Raw genomic sequence first — 16,726 nt, forward strand, 5'->3', positions numbered from 1 at the left:
TTTAAAATTTATTTATTTTTGAGATGGAGTCTCATTCTGTCACCCAGGGTAGAGTGCAGTGGTGTGATCTCAGCTTACTGCAAACCTCTGCCTTCTGGGTTCAAGCGATTTCCCTGCCTCAGCTCCTCAAGTAGCTGAGACTACAGGCATCCACCACCATGCCGGGCTGATTTTTGTATTTTTAGTAGAGACAGGGTTTAATCATATTGGCCAGGCTGGTCTTAAACTCCTGACCTTGTAATCTGCCCGCCTCAGCCTCTGAAAGTGCTGGGATTAAGGCATGAGCCACTACGCCCAGCCTGTGATGTGTTTATGATGCATGTATAGTGTGTCTGCTGGAGTGTGTGTGTTGGCGTGTTTATGTGGTATGTGTTAGTTACATGTGTGGTGTGTGTAGTGTGTGTGACATGTTTATAGTGTGTATGTATGTAGTGTGGTGTGTGTGGTATGTTTATGGTGTGGGTGTGGTGTGTGTGATGTGCAGTATGTATGGTTGTATGGCGTGTGTGTGTCTGTGTGTATATATGTGGGTCTACCCTTAGTCTCTGGCCAAGTTTCTTAAAAATATTCACACAGGGGTAGCCTGCCCCATCCCCATTTTGCTCATACTCATCACACTAACTCTCAGGAGGATTTCAAAGTTGATTCCTGGCCAGAGAACAAGGAAACAAGAAGCTCATCCCTGTTCCCCAGAATAGTCTTAGTCTTTTAAAAAAATTTTACTTTAGGTGCATACTATATCTGATATTTCTCCCCATGTTATCCCTCCCCATGCTCTCCACCCTCCCTACCCCCCGCTGTCCCTCCCATAGCCCCCACCAACTGCCCCCAGTGTGTGATGCTCCTCTCCCTGAGTCCATGTGTTCTCATTGTTAAACACCTACCTATGAGTGAGAACATGTGGTGTTTGGTTTTTTGTTTTTGTGTCAGTTTGCTGAGAATGATGGTTTCCAGATTCATCCAAGTCCCTATAAAGGACACAAACTCATCATTTTTTATGGCTGCATAGTATTCCATGGTGTATATGAGCCACATTTTCTTTGTCCAGTCTATCATTGATGGGTATTTGGGTTGGTTCCAGGTCTTTGCTATTCTAAACAGTGCTGCAATGAATATATGTGTGCATGTGTTTTTATAGAATGATTTATAGTTCTTTGGGTATATACCCAGTAATGGGATTGCTGGGTCAAATGGAATTTCTATTTCTAGATCCTTGAGAAATCACCACACTGTCTTCCACAATGGTTGAACTAATTTATCATCTCACCAAGTGTAAAAGTGTTTCTATTTCTCCACACCCTCTCCACATCTGCTGTCTCCAGATTTTTTAATGATCGCCATTCTAACTGGCATGAGATGGTATCTCAATGTGGTTTTGATTTGCATTTCTCTAATTATCAGTGATGATGAGCATTTTTTATATGTTTGTTGGCCTCATATATGTCTTCTTTTGAAAAGTGTCTGTTCATATCCTTTGCCAACTTTTGAATGGGCTTATTTGTTTTTTTCTTGTGTATCTGTTTTAGTTCTTTGTAGATTCTGGATATTAGCCCTTTATCAGATGGGTAGATTGCAAAAATATTTTCCCATTCTGTTGGTTGCCAGTTCGCTCTAATGGTGGTTTTGTTTGCTGTACAGAAGCTCTGGATTTTAATTAGATCCCATTTGTCTATCTTGGCTTTTGTTGCCATTGCTTTTGGTGTTTTAGTCATGAAGTCCTTGCCTATGCCTATGTCCTGGATGGTTCTGCATATGTTTTCTTGCAGTGTTTTATGGTGTTAGGTTTTATGCTTAAATCTTTAATCCATCTGGAGTTAATTTTAGTATAGGGTGACAGGAAGGGGTCTAGTTTCTGCATTCTGCACATTGCTAGCCAGTTTTTCCAACACTATTTATTAAACATGGAGTCTTTCCCCATTGTTTATTTTTGTCAGGTTTGTTGAAGATCAGATGGTTGTGGACATGTGGCATTGCCTCTGAGGCCTCTGTTCTGTTCCATTGGTCTATGTCTCTGTTTTTGTACCAGTTCCATGCTGTTTCAATTACTGCCTTTTAGTATAGTTTGAAGTCCGGCAGTGTTATACTATTCTCATTATGGCTTCCTGTGGTCATATTTTATTTTATTTCCTTTTCATTCTTGCTCTCCCTTGTGTTGGCTGAATCCAAAGCCAGCCACCAAGATATCAGTGTGGACTAGATCCTCACGGATCTAAATATACTCTGGTCAAACCTAAGTGAATCCTGCTCTTTCCTGTTCTTCCTTAAATACCTCTCCTTAGCTTCTTAAAAAGCTTTGTTTAACATACATCAGAAACCATAAGTCAAAAAGAAAGTCAAATATCTGTTTTTCAGAACTGTTAAGTGTCACTGGGTGTCAGTCATTTTTGGAGCCACCACATGAAGGGTAAGTGGCTCCAAAAATGATATTCCACTCAACTGAGGCTGTTTTTATGAGACTACATTTGTTTTTCCCTTACTGGTTGGCACATGGTGAAAGAGAGCAGTAGTCTTACAAAGGCTCTCCTGATATTGGTGCTACAGAAGAGATTTGTGGTAGATAAAATGAATGCTCACCAATATTTCCAGTGCTCATCAATAGGGTGGCCATGGGATTTGCCTTGGCCTTTGCCATGTGAGAGGAAATGTCCATCCTACCTCTGCACACCTTGAACACACATGCTGACATAGTGTGTCTGAGGACAGTGGAACCCCACCAGCCTGGGTCCCTACTTACCTGTGATGGACATGTAGTTTGCTGTTTTAAATACTACTATTTTAGGCTTATTTATTATTACAGCATAAACAACTTTCCCTGACTAGTATCAATATAATCTGCTCTAAAAATCCAGTAATCTCATACTTGGAGGAAGAATTTAACAGTAGTTTTCCCTAGTTTTGTGTCCTCATGACCTTTTAATTCTGCATATGAGAATTTCAGATTCATCTGATCACAGATTAGGGAGTTGAGGGGAACTGCAATAAAACTGAACCAAATCAACAATCACTTCTATTTTCATGCCTTTCTTTTCCATTTCCAGTGTCAGTTACCTGGAGTGATCCCACATATCTGAACGACCTTGGCTCTGTGTACTAGAACTGCCTTGGCCGGTTGAGCCCACACAGCTGTTGTCCTGCCTTCCTCCTTGTTGGCAACCAGCGTGCCAATTTTAAGTCTTATTCAACTCTCCATCAGAAGGTTGTCACAAACATGGGTAAAATCGTCATCGAGCAATGGAGAACACTTCCCCTCTGTTGTTTTTCCCCCCAAACCCAGAAATACTTGTCAGTACTCCTCAAGACTGCCAAGTTCGTGAATACTAAGGAAAAACTAAGAACCTGTCACAGACCAGCAGAGACCTGGGAGACATGACAGTTCAATGCAATATGGTCTCTAAATTGGATCCTGGAATAGAAAAAGTCATTCCTGGAAAAAACTAGTGAAGTCCAAATAAAATTTGGAATTCAGTCAATACTAATGTGCCAACATCAGTTTCTTAGTTTTGGCAAATGTATTATGGTATTGTAAGATATTAACAATGGAGAAACTGGATGAGGGTAGAAAGGAACTCTCCGTGTTATTTTCACAATTTTTCTATAAATCTAAAATTATTCAAAATAGAATTTTTTTTTAATAAACACTAACAACTGAAGGTTAGGTTTGCTGGTCACTCCCATCTATCTCTCTCTGCACTCTGAAAATACAAACCACAGAAATATTCCCCTAATTCTAGAAATAAGGGAAAAAACATTCATGACTTTCCTCTAAGAAAAATTGGGAAATTGTTCTTATCAGAGAATTTCCCATAGGCAAGAGAAACATTTTGCAAAATTATAAAGATGTTTTCCATCTCCCCTCTTCCCTCTATGCTCATATCACTTTGGTGCTGTTGCAGAGTCAGTGTTTTAAAAAATATCTTGACATAGAAGAAGAGCAAGGCTGAGCAGGACCAAGGGAAGGATATTTTAGATGGGAAGAATGGTGGACATTGGAGCCAGTGTTGTAGGAGCTGGTATATATACAGCATAAGAAGAATGGAAACAGAGAAAGAAGACAGAAAAAGACAAATTGAGAAAAAGGATGACTTCATAGGAGCCACAGTGTCTGTAATTAGAAGTTTACATTGGATGACTGTAAGCACGTGCTGACGAGGGGAAGGGCAACAGTCCTGCCTGCCTGTAGCATCTATTGTCTATCACAGCACGCCCCTACCTTTCTGGCACCAGGGAGCAGTTTTATGGAAGATAATTTTTCCATGGACCTGGGGGACAGATGGTTTTGGGATGAAACTTCCACCTCAGATCATCAGGCATCAGATTCTCATAAGGAGCATGTAAGCTATTAATAGATCCCTCACATGCACAGTTCACAATAGGGTTCATGGTCCGATGAGAATCTAATGCTGCCACTGATCTGACTGAGACAGAGCTCAGGCAATAACTTTGGCTCTCCTGCAACTCATCTCCTGCTGGGCGGCCCAGTTCCCAACAGGCCACAAATCTGTACCAGTCTGCAGCCTGGGGGTTGGAGACCCCTGGTCTATCGAACACCTGAGTGCCACAGGTGTAACCCCGGGGGGCTAAGGCAGGCCATGCCAGGTCAGAAGTCTGAAGGCATTCTCATTATCTCTGGGTCATGACTGCTCTCCTGGTGACCCCAAATACTACATGTTATGGGTTAAATTATGTCTCTCCAAAATTCGTATAATGAAGTCCTAACCCCAGTACCTCAAAATGTGACTATATTTGGAGATAGGCCCTTAAAGAGTTAAGTAAGTTAAAATGAGACCATTACGATGGGACCTAATTCAATCTCACTGGCGTCCTTAGAAGGAGAGACACCAGGGTTGTACAGGCACAGAGGGACGACCATATAAAGAGGCAGCAAGAGGATGGCCACCTGCAAATTAGCCCTGCTGCCACCTTGACAATGGACTTCCAGCCTCCAGAACTGTGAGAAAACACATTTCTGTTGCTTAAGCCACCCAGGTTGAGGTATTTTGTTATGGCAGCCCAAGCACACAAATACACTGCTTGATGCCTTCTCCACCTTCTTACTGCCAGACCAGTGTCTCTGCTCTGAATGTTTTTTAAAACATAAGATGTAATCAAACTAATGGATCTTACATCCACAAGCTATTGTATGGATATTAGGCCTGTAGTCTTGAGTTGGAACACTATAGAAATATGTTGTTTCAATATTTCCCTTTATATCCTTGGAATTTATGGTGAATAGTATGAAAACTGTTTATTTTTGTATTTATGTATGTATATTATACGAAGCCATAACAACAACAACAAAACTATAGAGATAAGCACTTATTACAGTAGTTCCTTCTTATCTGTGGTTTCACTCTCTGTGGTTTCAGTTACCAGTGATCAATGCCATCTAAAAATGGGTGAGTGCAGTACAATGAGACATTTAGAGAGAGAGAGCGGGGGAGAGACCATATTCACATAACTTTTTTTTGAGACAGGGTCTTACTCTGGCCAAGGCCAGAGTGCAGTAACATGATCTCAGCTCACTGCAACCTCCGCCTCCCGGGTTCAAGTGATCTTCCCATCTTAGCCTCCTAAGTAGCTGGGATTACAAGCATACACCACCACACTTGGTTAATTTTTATATCTTTAGTAGAGATGGGGTTTCACCATGTTGACCAGGCTGCTCTCAAACTCCTGACCTCAAATAATCTGCCCACCTCGGCCTTCTAAAGTGCTGGGATTACAGGTGTAAGCCACTGTGCCCAGCCTCAATTAACTTTTGTTATAGTCAATTGTTATAATGGTTCTACTTTATTGTTAGTTATTGTTTTAATCTCTTTATACCTAAACATGCCTAAGCTTTATCATAGGTATGATTGTGAAGGAAAAAGTATAGTATATATAGGGTTCAGTACTATCCACAGTTTCAGGCATCCACTGGGGGTGTTGGAACATATTGACCCACAGATAAGAGAAGACTACTACATTCCAAAACAGTGGATCTCAGCATTTTGGGGGTCATGTCTCCCTTTGAAAATATGATAAGCCACTTACCACATTTGCACATGCACGAGCATATGTGAAATTGCATGCGTGTGCACACACACACACACACACACATACACACACACATTCAGGGTATTCACAAGTCCCCTTTTCTATCTATGGATGTCTATAATCCAGGTGCCCCTTTAAAGTTACCAACAGTTGTCCAAGGAAGGCAAGAATAATGACATGATCTGTAAAAGGGCCCAGGCCAACCTACCTGCCAGGCTGAATTTGCAGAGTAAAGGGAACAGCCACGGTGCCCAGGTCCACATCATCCCCAGGTTAACACACGAAGGCTGGGGAGAGAGCTGAACGTGATATCAGTCAAGAATTGGTTTGCTTCATACCTCTTTTCAAAAGCTGTATTTCCATTGGCAAATAGATTCTGGGGATTTGGGAGGGAGGAAGGATCCTGTTTTATTTTATTTTGTTGACTATCATCACCTAGATCCTTCACAATTACTCCATCAACCCCAGTCAACATTTTAAAGATTTGCAATTACAATACGCTTTCCTTTCATCCATAGTCCACTCCACCATGTCTTACGAAAAGTACACTAACTTCCAAGGATACACTCCAGAAGAAAAATGCACTGTGAGTCTCTAAAGCTCTGAGGCCATCCTCTGGCCTCTGCCTCAGTGCCTAAGCCCTCCAGCCAAATGGAACAACTCACAGTTTCCCCAAGTGCCGTGCTATGTCACATCTCCATGCTCTGTGCATGCCCACAGTTCTCCCTTCCTCGTATTTCTAACAAAGTAATCATCTTTCCAGATTCATCTCAAGGCTCTCCTTCCCTAAGACACCCTATCTGAACTTCTACACAGAGTTGACCAGTTGGCCCCTCCTTTGTGCCCCATGTCCCACTGTATCATGTGTTCTGCAGCATCTGTCACAAGAATGGTTGTCAGCAGTTTACCTGACAGCTTCCCTACATACAGGGACCTTCTCCAGAGTGGAGCACCTCTTATTCCTCTCTGAAGGCTTGGTATCTAAGGCAGTGCCTGGTCTTGAGAGACAATACTATGTGTGGCATTTACTTGTTTATTGGAACAGAAAGGCTGCTGGCTCTTCATCTCATCTGAGATGAGATGAGATGGTGGGATAGTCTAAGAGTAAAGCAAATGGAAAATCAGAAACTCATTTGAGGAAAAAAATAAATGATGTTACATTGTCATCTGCCAGATCGTTACAGAAAGAAAAAGAAAAGGGTTCTTTACAAAATAAATTGTTTAGAAAAATGTGCATCCAGCATTTCCGGAGAAAATTAGAGGGTTAATGTTTTATCATATATAAACCAGTTAAAATCCTTAACAAATTGGAAATGCCTAAGATACTAAAGCAGAGTGAGAACTTGGATCCATAATAATAAAAACATTGGGATGAAATAATACAAGACTGGTTACGTAGCAGCAAGTGACTGTATCACTCAGTAGCAGTAGTTTTACTCTCAAGAGATAGCCATTTTGATTTAAATGAGTATAGAACTCAAAGGAAAACATTGAAATTTTCCAATGAAGAAAAAACGTGTCTTTAGAAATAACTACAATGCTAAGAACATTCTTATCTGTGTCTAATTATTCAGAATGTTGTTTTAATTTTCTCCATCTGTTAGGCAGAAGACATGCCTTTAATCTTAGCTCACATTATTTGCAAGTCCTAAAAGCACATGAAAAAGGAACACTATAAAAGCTAAGAGACTATCAAGGCCAAAATGCTGGCATTCTTTTTTTTTTTTTTTTTTTTCTTTTTATTTGAGACAGAGTCTTGTTCTGTTGCCAGGCGCCAGGCTGGAGTGCAATGGCGCAATCTTGGCTAACTGCAACCTCTGCCTCCCAGGTTCAAGCAATTCTCCTGCCTCAGCCTCCCACGTAGCTGGGACTACAGGCACGCACCACCACGCCCAGCTAATTTTTGTATTTTTAGTAGAGACGGGGTTTCACCATGTTGGCCAGGATGGGCTCGATCTCTTGACCTCGTGATCCACCTGCCTTGGCCTCCCAAAGTGCTAGGATTACAGGCATGAGGTACCGCGCCCGACTGATGCTGGCATTCTTAATAAGTGAATCAATGAATAAGTATGGATGCTAAAATGAAAACTGTTATTCTGCCAAGTGGTTTTGCATTTAAAATCCTATCAGTATTAAATGTCTAATAAAATATTAAAATATTTTTAAGTTAATAGTAATTATAGCTTGACTCCCTTACAATAAAAGTACTCAGCTATTATTTAAGAAATTAAAAAAAAAAACCTTAGAAAAAAATCAACAGTACTAAATCATCCCAGAGATAAAACAGGAAAGGTGACAGTAGTTGAAGAGTGTGGCATTCTAGAAATTGAGACTGCGTGAGTTCTGGTCCTGGCTCTCTCGCAAACAAACTGGTGACCTCAGGCATTCTTCTATGCGTGCAGCACTGTCCCAGTCTTGTGTTAGGTGCTTGGAATCAAAGAAAAGCACATCTCTGACTTTAAAGAGCTCATATTCTAGTTTAGTGATTTTTAACAAGGGGAACGGGGGAAAGATGGAGAGGATGATGGGAGTATTTTGGAAACTACCAATTTCAGAGTGAGCCTCTGTTACTGAAGACTCTCAGGCCACATTTCTGCAGTAGATTTGAACAGAAATATGCAGTGATGCCACTTAAGTAACTAGTGGGGTCCTATGTTTAAATACGTAGGCCAGGGGTGGTGGTACTAGTTCATTTGTAGAGATAGAAGCCTGAACAGTAGTCTCCTATATCATATAGTAAGTGCTGTCGTTATAATAGTGCAATGAGCACAAAGAGCATCTAAGAAAAGAAATGAGCTAATGAGTGTGGGAAGTCAACAAGCCATGTCTCTCAGTCTAATGCTTGCTTATCCTCCAGAACCTTTCCCACTTTTTCCTCTCACACTAGAGAACCACCACAAAAAGGACTGCTTGCTGGTAAAAAATGTGAACAAAGGCTGGGCGCAGTGGCTCACACCTGTAATCTCAGGACTTTGGGAGGCTGAGGTGGGTGGATCACTCGAGGTCAGGAGTTCAAGACGAGCCTGAGCAAGATGGTAAAACCCCATCTCTACAAAATACACAAAAAAATTAGCCAGGTATGGTGGCATGTGCCTGTAGTCTCAGCTGTTTGGGAGGCTAAGATGGGAGGATGGCCTGAGCCTGGGAGATCGAGGCTGCAGTGAACTGTGATCCCATCACTGCACTCCAGCCTGGGCAACAAAGTGAGATCCTGTGTCAAAAGAAAAAAAAAAAAAGAAAGAAAAGAAAAAGAAAAAGTAAAAAATGCAAAAAAGGTGCGGTGCCTCCCAGGAGCTTAGAAATAAGTCCAGTTGAGAGTTCAAGGTGACCCTAGTTATCTGTGGTGGGTAGATGCGCAGTTGAAAAGCTTGAGTTCATTCAAGACTCCAGCCAAAGAAACCTGTGTGTAATCTCAGAGAGTTAGATTTGGAAAACGTTCATTGTCATTTAGTTGCAGGAATCCACTCAACTAATTGTATCCTAAACAAAAGACTTTGAGAACAGAAAGGAGAGGTCAGCTCAGAAGGTAAAACAGTGCTGGTTAAAAAAGACAGAAGTTGGCAGTTTTTATCCAGTACAATCTATGAAAGGAAATTATGAAATTTCCTGTCACTGGAGTGATAGACTCTGACAGGGCAGCCACAGACCTCACCATGAACCTGATGAAAGATACTTCAAAACCCACAATTTCCCTTTCTGATTGCTCTGATTCTATGATGCCCTCTCTGATTAACTAATTTAACAGGAGACCCTGAACCTTCCAGGCATTAGAAAGATTTCTCATTGATTTCAATATATCAGTCTCTTGAAGACAAGTGAGGTGAATCAGCCTCCCCAAATCTGGCACGTAAGAAATTCCCAAAGATTCTGCTGTACTTTTCAGGAGAACCATCAACCATTTCCTGCATCCTTGAGTCATCAGCCTTAACTTTGAAATGCAGCAGTTTTGAATAACTGGTCTTCAAAACGGGGTCACTTCCTAGAAATAGTTTCACGTTGGTGGGATCTCATTTGAGTCAGCATTTAGCAGAGCTCTAAAATCTTCCAACACTACAAATACGCCATACTAAACTAGACTTAGAATATACAGTGATGCCACTTAAGTAACTAGTGGTGTCCTATGTTTAAAGATGTAGGGCAGGTGCAGTGACTCACGTGTGTAATCCCAGCACTTTAGGAGGTCAAGGCAGGCAGATCACTTGAAGTCAGGAGTTTGAGACCAGCCTGGTCAGTATGGCAAAACCCCATCTCAACAAAAAATACAAAAATTAGCTGTGTGTGGTAGCCTAAGCTTGTAATCCCAGCTACTCAGGAGGCTAAGGCAGGAGAATTGCTTGACCTTAGGAGGCAGAGGTGGCAGTGAGCCAAGGTTGTACCACTGTACTCCAGCCTGAGTTACAGAGCAAGACTCCATCTACAAACAAGCAAACAACAACAACAACAAACCAACAACAAAAAAGATGTAAACCTAGTAGCAGCTACTGTTTGGGGTAGAATGACTGCAAACAGGTCCAAGCACTTATTGCTGGCTATCAGCAGTGGCTGGGAACACAGGGAGAAGAAGAAAGCAAGGGGAGCCGCTGCCTCTGCTGGGAGATTTTACACATTTCAGCAAGTTAAATTATCCCTGTTCCCAACATCCTGTCTCACAGGACCAAAGCAAAGGAAATAGAGTGTGGCTGATCTACTCCCTCGCAATCCCCCATCAAATGCACCTCACAGCCTGTTCTTTGGCCATTCCGTTCCCACTCAAGACTGTGTCCTGGATGCTAAGCTTCATCTCATTTCACTTGTACAACAATGCATCACTACGTGATTTTCCCAGGGCTTGCCTTACTTTGGTTCATTCGTTCATACATTCACTCAACTATTATTTGTTGATTACCATTCTGTGCCAAACACTATCTCCCACGGTATAGAACTGGGTTTTTAAAGAATGGCAAACGAGGAGTTTAAGACTAGCCTAGGCAACATAGCAAGGCTCTGTCTCTAAAAAATTTTTTTTAAAAAATCATCTGGGTGTCATGGTACACACCTGTAGTCCTAGCTGTTCAGGAGGTTGAGGTGAGATAATTGCTTAAGCCAGAAGTTTGAAGCTGCAATGAGCTATGATCATACCACTGCACTCCGGCCTGGGCAGCAGAGGGAGACTGTCTGAAATTAAAAAAAGAAAAAGTGGCAAAGAAGAGGGAGTAACTTCTAGAGCCAGGACTATGGCCCTAAGTTCAAGTGCCTGTAGACTCGTAACACTGTGAGGGAGAAAGCACGCAAAGCCTGGCCTCCGTAAAGGAAAGTAGTAGCCTTCCTACTTTTTTATTTTTATTTTTATTTTTTTTGAGACAGAGTCTCATTCTTGTCACCCAGGCTGGAGGGCATTGGTGTGATCTCCGCTCACTGCAACCTATATGCCTCCAGAGTTCAAGCGATTCTCCTGTCTCAGCCTCCTGAGTAGTTAGAATTACAGGCGCCAGCCACCACACCCTCAGAATTCCTCACAGACCGGCAGGACTTGGTTTATAGTTTTACTTTCACTGAAGAAGTAGAAGGGTCGTCTGTTCTCAGTCTCTTTTAAATGTTTATTTGGAGCTTGCAGTAATAATAATAGTCACAATAATAATGACCTTAGATTTACAAGCACTTTATTTTTTCTTTTTCTTTTTTTTTTTTTTTTTTGAGATGGAGTCTTGCTCTGTCACCCAGGCTGGAGTGCAGTGGTGTGATCTCAGCTCACCGCAACCTCCAACTCCCAGGTTCAAGTGATTCCCCTGGCTCAGCCTCCTGAGTAGCTGGGATTATAGGTGCACATCACCACGCCTGGCTAATTTTTGCATTTTTAGTAGACACGGGGTTTCACCATGTTGGTCAGGCTGGTCTCAAACTCCTGACCTTGGGATCTGCCGGCCTCAGTCTCCTAATGTGCTCAGATTGCAGGTGTTAGCCACTGTGCCTGGCCACAAGCACTTTCATGTATATTATCTCCTTAGATTCTTGTCACCTTTGAGGTAAATGAGACAGATACTTTTATATTTTCTATTTATATTTGCATATTTTATATTTTTACTAATTTGTTTTTTTCTGGAGATGGAGTCTCGCTCTGTCTCCCAGGATAGAGTAGAGTGGTGGCATCTCAGCTCCCTGCAACCTCCGCCTTGCAGGTTCAAGTGATTCTCCTGCCTCAGCCTCTCAAGTAGCTGGGACTACAGGTGCCCGCCAACACACCCAGGTAATTTTTAGTAGAGGTAGGATTTCACCATGTTGGCCAGGCTGGTCTCAAACTCCTGACCTCAGGTGATCCACCCGCCTTGGCCTCCCAAACTGTTGGGATTACAGGTGTGAGCCACAGCGCCCGGCCTGCATATTTTATATTTCTACATGATGTTTTAGGTTGAATCAAATGAAATTGCTATGTTTATGAAGTCAAAAACAGTTCAATATTGGCAATTTCAGCCTAATAAAATAATAACATCCTTACTTTTTGAATGAGGATATTGTTTATATATACATTGCCCAAGAGGAGATTATGTGCTGTCAGATGACTACATCCAGTTTCAAAGTCTATAAGCCCATTTGGGTCGTAGGCTGCCTTCATTCAAAGAACATCTGAGACAGCCAGCAGCGAGACTGGCAAAAGCACTGTCATGATAGAACAGTGAGAGCCTGCAAAGTGCTAACTACGCTATACAAACTACATCCTGTACTTCTAAAAATCCCTGTAGGGTTTGTATTACTCATCTCTTGTTTATGGATATGGAAACTGAGACCAAGAGATATATAAATCATCCAAAAATAATAGTTTGTAAGCAGCATAAATGAGATTCAAACTCACGACTGTCTTATTCTAAACCTGGACTCTTTCCACTAAAATCATGTGGAAGCTGTTAGTGATTTACTCTCCCTCAGCACTCCCTTGCCATGAAATATCAGTACGCACAAGGATTTTCCTCTGAATCCTCTAGTTCTAATTTTCTCTAGCTTAGAGTTTCCTGAAAGGTAAATCCATTATTTTCAGATATTTTCCCCAGTCCTTCACCTCTAACACTCACGATTCCCCATTCTGATCTCAGCATTTTTAAAACACTGCCTGCCAAAAGACTAGATTCCCTTAACTATCAACAACCAGTTCAAGGATAAATTTATGTGATGGGTCTGACCCAAAATTGACCATAATGACCCATAATGAAGAAAACAAAAAGACGTTTACAGAGTAGAAAAAGATGATTCAAACTACCACTTTTCTAAATGAGTTGGCACTCACCTTCATGTATCAGGGGATGTTCCACAGATGTTCTGCTGGCTCAAATAATTTGCAACAAAACCAACTTCGTCTCCCACAGACAAGTCAGAACAGGAAAGACAATCTGGACCTTAATTTATTTATCTGCAGTAAGATGTGGGAGTGTTTCCACTCTGACTGTCTGGGAGCTTTTCTTTTGCTTTTAAGCCCAGCCCAACTCAGAGTGGTACTTACCCACTTGGGCTGGGAAATGGATTGCATTACTGTAACTAAAAACAAAAGCAAAAACAAAAACACTCAACTTTTCAGAGAAAGTGTCATCTGAAAGACCATAAACAACTAAAAGTGACTAATTTTTAAATTTTTCTCTTCAGGAAATCCTTACAAATGTGGCAATAGCTGAAACATTGAGAGTATCCTTAGCTTGAAATGAGAAATACGCAATCTTTAGACAATGAAGGAGAAGAAGGAAAGAAAATAATGGTAGCTGAATCCAAAAAGAGACTTACAAATTCTGATTTATGTCTAAAGGAAAACACATGGAACAGAGAAACAGGAGTTAACAGCTTAGCCACCAATAATCATCACCATCATTAATAATTTGTGGAGATCTTACTGTGTGTCAGGCATAGTACTAAGAACTTCACATTAATTATCTCACTTAATCTTCACAACAATCCTGTAACATCCGGAGTATTTTTATTCCCACTTTACAGGCAAGGAAACTGAGGTCAAAACAATAGGAAACTTGTCCTACATGGGTGGTAGAGTCAGGACTTGAACCAAGGCAGCCTGACTTTCAGTTTCCTATCAATCAGAGGGTTAGATTATTTCTAGGATCCCTTCTAGTACCACAATTTTGCAACCTTTTTGTAATGGACTAACAAAATCACAAAGAAATGAATAGACTAGGAAAGAGATTATGATGCAAAAGGAAAGACCTACGCTTTAAAACAAGCTATGCTTTCCAGACCCACATTTTAATTTTAAACCCATTCCCCTTCTTCCTTAGAAATGTTCCACTAATTAGGAGGACTAAGGGGGAGAAAGAGAGGTAGTCTTTTACTTGGCAGATTATAATTATGAGATATTTAAAATTCTGGCCAGGTGCCGGTGCTCACGCCTGTAATCCCAGCACTTTGGGAAGCCAAGGCAGGAGGATCACCTGAGGTCAGAACTTTGAGACTAGCCTGGCCAACATGGCAAAAACCCTGTCTCTACTAAAAAAAAAAAATTAGCCGGGCATGGTGGCAGGCACCTATAATGCCAGCTCCTCTGGAGGCTGAGGCAGGAGGATCACTTGAACTCGGGAGACAGAGGTTGCAGTGAGCCTAAATCGCGCCATAGCACTCCAGCCTGGGTGACAAGAGTGAAATTCTATCTCAAAAAATAAATAAAATAAAATACAATTCCATTATAATGTACTATATAGAAAAGCTAAAATGTTAGCATAAAAATAGGAGACATTTTTAAAATTTATTCAATCAATACTTAGTAAACACCTATTACATGCATAACACCTCACTAAAGGTGTTGCATATTAAATGGAATTCTGGTTAAGGCATAACTAACTGAGCATATACATTTATCTCCTCTCTCAGGAAACTCCATGAAAATTATAGCAAAGGTATAGAACCACAAGACAAAACAAATGGGAAGAGACAACAGCAAATAAGAGATGTCAACAAATCTTTGGAAAATGAGAAAACAATCAACCCATAGCTGAACTGGTAAAGATGAGAAAGCAGAAATCTAAAAATGCCTGAAAAGGTTGCCAACAAGAAGCAAACATAATTATGCCATGGAGTCTCATATGGCTCAGGAATTTGAGACACCAGGTAGGTACAATCAACCCTCATTACTCACAGCTTCCTTGTTTGTGAATTCAGCCACTTGCTAAGAATTATTTGTAACCCCCAAATCAATACTCACAATGTTTTGCAGTCATTCACAGACACATGCCGTGGTGGAAAACTTGAGCTGCCTGATGCACGTTCCCAGCCGAGGTGGAGCAAGCTGATGCCCTGCCTTCCTGTCTGAACTTTCAAACTGCACACAAATGTCTTTTCATGGTCTATTTAGTGGCATGTTGGTTATTTTTGGTTTTTTGTTTTTTTGCATTTCCGTGCCTTTTATGAGTGATTGTGCTGTTTTGAATGCCCCCCCAAGCAGAGTGCTGGAATGCTGTCTGGTGTTCCAAGGCACAAGAAGGCTGTGTGATGGCCTCATGGAGAAAATACATGTGTTAAATAAGCTCGGTTCAGGTATGAGTCATAGTACTGTGGTTGGCCATGAATTCAATGTTGATGAATCAATAATATATATTAAATAAGTTGCCTTTAAATGGAAACACACACAAAACAAGGTTATACATTGATCAGTTGACAAAAATGTTGTGATCGAGGCTCACAGGCACCCAACTCTGTATTTTCCCTACAGAGAATAATTCAGTATTTTCTAACTCAGTGTTTTCAGTGACTTAATTGAACATAATTACCAGGAATAATAAGAATTGACTGTACTTCTGAAAAAATGAAAATAGGAAGATTGGTTGAAAATCTGAAAAAGAAACAGACTACCTAATCCTAACGCTACAAAACAAAATTCATTAAGTTTCTCCCATCCCAACAGCAGATGGGAGAAAAAAACTTGAAAGAAAAGCAATGCAGAAAGCAGAATATTTTTAAAAAGAAACTATTACTGAAACCTTCATAGAACATAAGAAAAATGTTGTACCCACAAAAGATGAATAGGATGCTATGACAAAGGCATACTTAGAGAACAGGAACTCTTGGAGATTCAAAATGTGAGGGCTGAAGTGTAAAGGCTAGAGAATGAACTTGATGAACTCTTCCAGCAGATAGAAGAAAAGACAAAGAGATGAAGAAGAGCCAACATCTGACTACCAGCAGTTCCAGAAACACAGGACAAAGGAATGGAGGGGAAGAAATAATGAGAAGTCATACAATAAAATTCCTAATAATTGAGGAACATTTGTTCCTCAGATTGAAAGGGCCCACCGTAAACGGTATAATGGAAATAAATCTACACTGAAGTGCAAAACAGTAAAGTTGCAGAATATCCAGAATAAACAGAAAAAATGTTTCCAGATAGGAAAAAAATAAGTCATATACAAAGGATCAAGGATGAGAATGGCTTTAGTCTTAATAACAAAACCAGAAACTAGAAAGCAATGTATCAATTTCTTTATACCTCTCATGGAAAGCTATTTCTCACCTAGGGTGCCCTACCAAATAATCCAACAGAAAGGAAGGTAAAATAAAGTTCTTGAAACTTTGCATTTTTTCAACATGCAAACTTTCAAGAACTTTATCTACCATGTGACCATTTTCGAGATGTTATTGAAAAAAGTGACTACCAACACAAGAGCATAAGCCAAAACAAAAGGGAAAACTGGGCTCCTGAAAACGGGAGATTTCTAATAGGAGAGAGAGA

General features: G+C 40.8%; 1 protein-coding gene across 2 annotated transcripts in view; it reads right to left on the minus strand.

Annotated features, from left to right (window-relative positions):
* The window catches only part of IL31RA (interleukin 31 receptor A), a 61,276-nt gene extending 47,737 nt beyond the window's left edge, over positions 1 to 13,539 (minus strand). The window contains exons 1-2 of one of the 2 annotated variants that reach the window (XM_003925843.4): positions 13,292 to 13,539; positions 6,245 to 6,335 (exon numbers count right to left, since the gene is read on the minus strand). In XM_003925843.4, coding sequence (XP_003925892.2) covers positions 6,245 to 6,335; positions 13,292 to 13,297 — 97 coding nt within the window. In that variant the 5' untranslated portion in view covers positions 13,298 to 13,539. The remainder of the gene's footprint in view (positions 1 to 6,244; positions 6,336 to 13,291) is intronic. The other variant, XM_074385834.1, reaches the window with a different exon arrangement.
* Positions 13,540 to 16,726: the final 3,187 nt, after the last annotated feature.

The sequence above is a fragment of the Saimiri boliviensis genome, chromosome 1, assembly GCF_048565385.1.
Source record: "Saimiri boliviensis isolate mSaiBol1 chromosome 1, mSaiBol1.pri, whole genome shotgun sequence".
NCBI classification, from domain to species: domain Eukaryota; kingdom Metazoa; phylum Chordata; class Mammalia; order Primates; family Cebidae; genus Saimiri; species Saimiri boliviensis.